The 7,938-nt window shown below is 43.1% G+C and overlaps 2 protein-coding genes and 1 long non-coding RNA gene across 5 annotated transcripts in view; 2 read left to right on the top strand and 1 right to left on the bottom strand.

The window, feature by feature from the left end:
* LOC102302956 overlaps positions 1-1,092 on the bottom strand; it is a gene marked incomplete at its 3' end in the record, with an annotated part of 6,640 nt that extends 5,548 nt beyond the window's left edge. Inside the window, 3 exon segments of one of the 2 annotated variants that reach the window (XM_042217347.1) lie at positions 327-451; positions 718-900; positions 979-1,092. In XM_042217347.1, coding sequence (XP_042073281.1) covers positions 327-451; positions 718-814 — 222 coding nt within the window. 2 annotated transcript variants of the gene reach the window in all.
* On the top strand, positions 979-4,883 carry LOC121813527. Of its 2 annotated transcripts, none has more exons than XR_006053745.1 (5): positions 979-1,090; positions 2,001-2,169; positions 2,501-2,733; positions 2,862-2,970; positions 3,090-4,883. It is a non-coding gene; the product is annotated as an uncharacterized LOC121813527 (long non-coding RNA). The 2 variants fall into 2 exon arrangements; XR_006053746.1 differs by having other exon boundaries at positions 2,501-2,745.
* A 2,122-nt stretch (positions 4,884-7,005) lies between these two features.
* slc3a2b (solute carrier family 3 member 2b) overlaps positions 7,006-7,938 on the top strand; it is a gene marked incomplete at its 3' end in the record, with an annotated part of 5,577 nt that continues 4,644 nt past the window's right edge. Inside the window, 1 exon segment of the mRNA XM_005953279.3 lies at positions 7,006-7,713. Coding sequence (XP_005953341.2) covers positions 7,403-7,713 — 311 coding nt within the window.

Genomic DNA, 7,938 nt, shown 5'->3' with positions numbered 1-7,938 from the left:
GGGCGTAGGGGGCGACCGTGGTTCAGGGGGTTGGGAAGCTCATCTTGTAACCGGAAGGTTGCCAGTTCGATCCCCAGCTCTGTCTGTCTTTGTCCTTGGGCAAGACCAGAGGTGGTGCGATATGGCAGCCTCGCTTCTGTCAGTCTGCCCCAGGGCAGCTGTGGCTACACCTGCAGCTGCCTCCAATCACTGTAAAGTAAATAAAGTAGTAACACCACTTTAATTATTAACTTATGAAGGTCATAATGAGCTTCTGATCACAAAGTGATGCAGGCGCACTGATCAGCAGTGTGCTCTGTAGTACCTGCTCAGTTCAGACACAGTACCTTACTGTAGGCAGCGGTCTCACAGGCCAGCATAGCATCGGGGGCCACATTTGCCCGCAGGTCCTCTGCAATACTCTGCAGCAGCACCCGCCCGTTATCTCCCAGCAGCTCGTCCTCCAGCTCATCTGCAAGAACACACACACACGCACACACTCCTGAGTAAAGGGGAAATGACGGCTCGGCGGTGACAGCATGCTGTCAGTCTGTGGGCTGCTCTGTCAGCATCAACGGAAGATGTAACAAACTCGTAAAACCCCGAAGCGTCCCACTGTGTATTACTCCTGAAGTGTGCGTGACTGTGGAAACAGCGCGACATGGTGACGACACAGTGAGGAGTCCCCCGCTGAAGCCGTGACCCACGAAGCCCACGCCACACGTGCAGCGTGTTTACCTGAGTTCTTCATCCAGCCCAGCAGCTGCGTGAGTTCAGCCGGCCTCAGCCTGCTCAGCAGCCGCTTCAGCTCTGATTTAGCTTCAGCCACGTTCATGTTCACGCTGGAAAACACGCAGGAAGCTGTCACAGGCGCTGCACGCCTCTGAGAAAGAGAAGGGTCTGGCTGCAGCCACTGTGGAGCTCCACAGTAACCGGAAACATGTGACCTCCACAGTAGTCAGAAGCACGTGACCGCCACAGTAGCCGGAAGCACGTGACCTCCACACTAACCGGAAACACGTGACCTCCACAGTAGCCGGAAGCACGTGACCTCCACAGTAGCCGTAAACACGCATGGATACCGTGGAAGTCTTGCAAGTTGATCGCAAAGGTTGGTTAAGTCTTTCTTAAATAAATTTGCCGTTAGTGATTTCATAATTCTAGGAATCGTCTAGTTTTCTTACAATGATCATGTTGCCACTTTTTTTGCGTTACAACAACATTCCTCCTTATTTTAATGTTTTTTCATCGTGCTCCATGGCAGAGAAACACACAGATATGCTTTTTCCTGGGCCTGGTTTAAGTAAGAGAGCTGGATTAACGGCTTCTGTGGGCGAGAAGAAGCAAAAAACACATTTTGCATTAGAGTATGATTTATTGTTGGCGTCAGAGATGCAAAATAACGAATACTTCAATACTGTACTTAAGTAGAATTTTCTGGTATCTTTACTTTACTGCTGTACTTTTTTGTGCCTACTGTATACTTCTTTATACTTCTCACATTTTAGCACGCGTATCTGTACTTTGTAATCCGTACATTTGTAAATCAGCCCCCCGCACGCGTGCTTTGGACGCAAGATTACTTCAAAATTTTGTACATAAATTATATTTTAGACCCTGTACTTCTTACTTCGACTTGACTAAAAAGTCGAGTCGGTGCTTTTTAAACAGAGGTATCTAAACTGTAGTAAGGAACGTGTGTACTTGTGACACCTTTGGTTAGCGTCAACACTGTAAATTTCGTCACAAACAGATTTATATATTTATCAATACTTCTATTCGTCATTCTATTCTGTACAGCTTTTTTATTGCCCAGATTTTAGTTAGCCCCTGTTCAATTGACTGTTATATGTCAATAGAAACATGTCTCACAAATTAAAGTGTCTTGTAAAATATTTGTGGGTTTTTTTTCAAGGATTTTCTTCCCAAATCTATTACATGCCAACTGTAAATTGTTATTTCTGCTAAAACCTTAACTTAAATGTGTATATGGTGTTTATCTGTTTCTCTCTCTGTTTTAGATGCACACATCAATCTGGAATTCGGGCTTAAAGCCAGAACTGCAGGAATGCAACACGTGTTGCAGAGGACTCTTTCACTGCCCTCTGTGCCCCACTTTCAGCCCAACTGTCAGGGCAAAGATTGAGGAGCATCTAAGTGTGCATATAAAAAATGCTTTGCCTTTCAAAGGTATGTTTGTATTAAATATACTTTATAGTTATAAATATGCACTTTTTTAAGCACTTCTGCAGTATCTTTGTTGACTTAAAAGTTGCTGTTGATATTGTACTGTTCATCTGCAACAAAAATAGTGTTTTTATAAAATATATTTTTATTTACTTTTCACACTTTTCTTGCCATAACTTTTGTGATCCATACCATTTAACTTTCATTATTGAGGTTGGCTTGGATGTTTTTGTTAACATGTACAATCTGATTGTTAGACAAATTGATTGCATTCTATACAACTACATTTAAATTACATCTGTTTGTTTGTTTGTTTGTTTGTTTTCTCTTACAGATAAAATGATATGCCGGTGCAGGCTGCCTTGTAGGACAACAGGACACTTTCACCGCCCTGTCTGTAAGATTACAATCATACGGCGTGGGGATATGGCAAGGCATTTATTGTCTTGTCAGCATTCTTCAATGCCAAGTCAGCCACCATTATAAGGACTGCTCCCCGCTGAACTCTCCGAGGAGACCCGTATTCCTCCGGCAGTACTCTTCGAGGAGCCCCGTCTCCTCCCCAAGGTTTTGTCTTTGGTTTCTGAGTCTTTGTTAGAACATTCATATGCTCTACCCTCTGTGTTCAATAAAACTGCAGCTGATGGAAAGTCCATGAAAATGACATGCCCTCACTGTGGCCTTACTCTTCGTAGCTCTGGCAAGCTATTTGCACACTGGAGAGAGGAAGCCAAAGCTGTGCTTGAAGGACAACACGTGCCCATTTTCAGACTGAAAAAGCGCAAGTTCCAGGAAGTCAGTCAGGTCAGTATTCACTTTAAACAGTAGTGTAATTACATGGTTAGTGACATTTGAATAACTGTTAAAAAACTGTTCTGCAACAGAGAAATAACTATGTTTTCATCCCCATTTGCCTGACACAGGAGCCAGCAGTTGTTGAAGATCTGCGTCCTGCTGTGCAGTGGGTTGTCCAAAATAAGGCACTTTTCCGTGGACACGTAACAATGCCCAAATATCTGTCCTTAAATCAAGGGGACCAGCAGAGGGTCTTAAGAGACATGTCAGAGGAAGAAGACACTGGAGCAAGGGACTTGTTCCTCTTTGTTTTTCAGTTTGCAGAGGACATGGAGCTCTTTTTGAAAGCATGTGCTGATGAGCAGGGGCTAAGGGTCAGTGCTATGTTTGACATGTAATGGACAAATGAAGGCACTGGCTGTGTTTGTTTGTTTAATATGTTGTTGTTGTTGTTGTTTTGTTTTTGCGTAGTACAAAATTCCAATTAAACTTATTTCAAAATGTTGTTCACTTTATTCTGTGTCCATACTTATAATAAAGGATTACAGTGTAACAGCATTAAATGTAAATGTAACAGCATTTTTTTTAAACTTGTAATTTCAAAATAAAAAGCTTATTGTTGATATTAACAGTAAAGAATTGTAATCAATAATATTTTTATACATTTTAAACATTAACACTCTGGGCTCTATCCTGGCCATTTGTGGACACTTCACTTATTCTTTTTTTTGACTACTGCACTGCAGTGGACCAAAAGAATGACACGGGTTTGATCTTAAGGATCTAATAGTTGTGTGTGTTGTGCATGACATTGCCACACAAATATGTATTTGCAAGATAGAGTAGAATAAATTATGACGCATGAAATATTACATAGGCTGCAGTGAATTTCTGTTGATACAGACTATTGAGCTTTGAGTTTCCCAGTCAAACTTAGCTTTGAAGCACCTGCTAAAAACACTTTTACTCTTGTACATTTCAAAACAAGACACCATAGCCAAAATATTAACAAAATATATATTATTAAAAAATTCAAAGCTGCAGCACATACAGCAACAAACACCGTTAGTAAATGTGTCCTGGAGTTTATGCAGGTGCAGAAAGTGCTGCTGCTGTAAGTCAGCCTAACAGCTTCCAGATCACTTATTTTTCTGGAAAGATGGTAGGAAGGGCATCACTGCTCATTTCTACAGTCTCCCAGATCTTGGAATACAATCCCTTTGTACCATGAAACCACTTCGCAGTACTAGGAGTCCACTAAAACCTATAAAGAGAGTGATCCTGGAAGAAATGGGGCACACACTAGTGACCTCAACAATTGCAAGACAGCCTTTTCCCCGATGCTCAGATACAATTTTGATTTTGATGAAAAGGACTGGTGCTATTTTAAAGAGTCACGTCGGCAAAAGTAGAAAAATGTTTTAAGAAATATACATTTTATAGCATTTTGTGAACATACACAAAAAGTGGCCATTTTTGGCAACAAACAAGCTGAGAGAGAGTTTTATATTTTTGGCTCTCCTTGAACAAAAATAATAGTGCATAATAATCAATGTTGATGTTAATCAATTAGATGTCCCAGACTCTACTATTAATAATACAGCAGCCCCTCGTTTATCGCTGGTGTTACGTTCAAAAAATAACCCGCGGTAGGTGAAATCCATGAAGTAGCCAACTTTATTTTTTACAATTAGGGGAGATGTTAAGACTGTAAAACCCCTCACTACATGCTTTATACACTTTTCTCAGACAGGCATGAACATTTTCACACTTTTCTCTTTGTTTAAACACTCTTAGAGTTCAAACCTTCGTAGAAACATAAGTCCATGTATTATGGAATGAAACCTAAAGAAGCATTTGAGGGTGCAAAACGTTTCGTCGGCATTGTTGTGTTTGTTTGGGAGAAAACTTACAAACATACAGTACAGCACTTCAGAGTTACACTGCTAGCGATCGAAGATTTATGTAAATTCGACAAGCTAAACGCATTCTGTACTGTACAGCAGGAGTCCCCAACCTTTTTGCACCACAGACCACTTTAATGTCAGACAATATTTTCAGGGAACGACCTTTAAGGTGTCGCGGATAAATACAACAAAAGAATAAAAAAAAGAAACTGTGGTATTTTGTAAATATAATAATAAACGTGACTTGAGCTGTGCGCCAGCAACAATGACAGTGACATCCTCCTCTCTGCTTCTTAACGCTCTCTGGTCGCTATGGTAACACGTAAATAGTTCTTTCAAAATAAGACACACAACTACAACCATACATTTCACACCAGAGGATCAACTCTCGCGGAACGGTACCAAAAGACTCACGGACCGGGACCAGTCCGTGGGCCTAATAGGGACCGCTCCTGTACAGGAGACACTGGACTAGATTGATTGACAATGGTCTACAGCAATCAGAACGCACAACGCGATGTACTGTAAAAAAAAATAATAATAAAAAATCAGCGAAACAGCAAGTGTCACTTTTGGCCACGAACAATTTAGGGGATGGTGAATTTTTTTGAACAAACCCAGAGTGTTAAAAACCCCCACTTAAAACCATTTTTTTCTCAGCAGCATCAATAGTACCAAAAACGCAATTTAGTTTTCGCTGTCAAAGTCGATTTAACCAAAGTTACGTGTTTACGGCAAGTGTGGAGGTCACGTGTTTCCGGTTACTGTGGAGGTCACGTGTTTCCGGTTACTGTGGAGCTCCACAGTGGCTGCAGCCAGATGCAAGCTTCTTCTTCTCTGGGTTTAATGGCGGTCTGCACGCGTTCACGGTGCACTACCGCCGCCTATCACGCTATGCAGTCATTGTCTGGAAGGCTGGCGGCGTAAAACTGGCTTAAATAAAACTTAAATAAAGCCGTAAAACCGTCAGTGCGTGTGAACGAGCTTCTAGTCCCGCTGGGCACTGCTGGAGGTCCGTGCTGGAGGTCCGTGTTTCCCTGACCGGACAGGTCCCGAGCAGCAGCCTGAGGACATGTCAGCCCAGCAGTGCCTGCCAGCACTCCTGCTGCAGCATTTGGCATAAACACAAGGTGATGATGATGATGAATGACAGTAGTCCAGGAGAAATGAACTGGTTTTTCAGCGACAGCATGTTTCTAATTCTAGAGATATTCTGCAAACACAAGAAATCCTCCCAACATATTTGTTTAGTGGACACTTTGGAGGACATATCCAGGCAAACACACGGGCATCCTGTACCTAAGTAGACGTATAGACACCATTGTTTAAAAATACTCTGCTGAAAGCTAAAGTACTGATTCTACTTCTTTACTTAAAGGTGGAGACGGATGTGTTCCTGATGCTTTTTCTCAGCAGCTGATCAGAGTCTCCTCCTCTGGTGTTCGTCCCCCTCCTTTCTTTCTTTCCTGTCCCCTGGTCCTGTCGGGTTCTGATTGCAATACCTCAAAATGAAAAAATGAATAAATTCGTACATTTACAATAATAATAATAAAATATGACAGTCAAGTGGAAGCTGTATTAGTCTGCTTGGGAAAATAAATCTGTTCTGGTCTTTTTTCGGACTTCAGACAATAATTCTGATCGTTACAGTGACAGGGGGAATAAAAGAGTAGCAGTAGTAATCCAAAAAACAAATACACTTAATAAAACAAAAGAGGAGAGCGATGTGATGCAGTCAGTCCTTCCAGCTGTCACCATCAGGCCAGTCTCCCGCTGACAGACAGACGGAGAGATGCTTTCAAGCAACACAGCACTGCAAGCTGCAACTTCACGCAGCTCTCCTATTTATTTATTTATTTATTTATTTATTTATTTATTTATTTATTTATTCAACAATTTCTACAACTGACGTATGTAAAACTGGCCCAATCCTATTTGATGTTACATTCGGGTGCGCTCGGAAATCTCTGTTCAAGCATTGGTAGGAGAAACCAGACTACAGAAATCATTTTCTGGAAACGAAAACAAGAAAATGATCCTAAAAACCAAAACTGATGTTTATATTTTTGTTTACTTTGTATTTTGAACATATTTTGTTCGTGCTGTAGTTTCAGAGTGGCTGTCATCAGAGCAGGTCGTCTGCTGATTGGCAGGTGGTTCCACCTCCAGCCTGAATGCTAAAGCTTTTGGGGCATCACATTATCATTAGACAGAAAGCACCTACGCAGAGAATAAAAGGGCTTCATGGACGAGTCGTGTTACAGCGCTTTGAGCGGCAGCGGGCTACAATAGAAATGCGCTACATTATAGCCGCTCCATTCACCATATTCACCTTTCTGTGAGCTGGCCCAGTTGGCTTACAGAGGGTCACTTTAAATGGTCTCTGTGCTGGGACAGCTGAACGCCAATGAAACACGTATTGGTTCAAATAATTGGGACAGTTTGGATGTTCGTCTGTCCCACTGTCTGTGAACGTCGCACAGACTGACCGGCTGACTGAAGCGTGTCTGCATCAGTAACCGGACTAGGCCGACATGAACACGGAGGAGACCAACGTAGAGATGAAGGATGCTGAGCACAAGGACGAGGCGGGTCCCGCTCAGGTGGATGCTGATGCCACGGAGGCCGATGTGAGCGAGGCAGATCTGGACCAGGAGGAGCAGGAGAAGCAGCCGATGACGGGAGGAGACCAGGCCGCCGACACACCCTCTGCCAGCGGGCAGGAGGCACCGACGACGGCGGAGAAGAATGGCTTAGTAAAGCTGAAGATCCCCGACGAGGAGGAGGAGGTGAAATTCACTGGGCTGAACAAGGAGGAGCTGATGAGGGTGGCGGGCACCCCGGGGTGAGGAGGACACACTGTGCACACCCCTGCAGGGCGAGGCTCTGTCGTTCCTTTTATTTATTTATTTCTGCATGAGCGACACCAGAACCAGGGTTAGGGAGGGGCGGGGCCATCTGCTGTGATTGGTTGGGGTGAGAGAAGGATAAAGACATGCTGTGGAAGAGAGACAGGTTAATAACAGGTATGATTCAGAGCAGAGAGGTAGCTGCCAGCATCTGTAGGCCA

This window comes from Haplochromis burtoni, unplaced genomic scaffold, assembly GCF_018398535.1.
Source record: "Haplochromis burtoni strain Fernald_Lab_line unplaced genomic scaffold, NCSU_Asbu1 Contig_1846, whole genome shotgun sequence".
Taxonomy (NCBI): domain Eukaryota; kingdom Metazoa; phylum Chordata; class Actinopteri; order Cichliformes; family Cichlidae; genus Haplochromis; species Haplochromis burtoni.
This window is presented reverse-complemented; position numbering and strand designations above follow the sequence as displayed.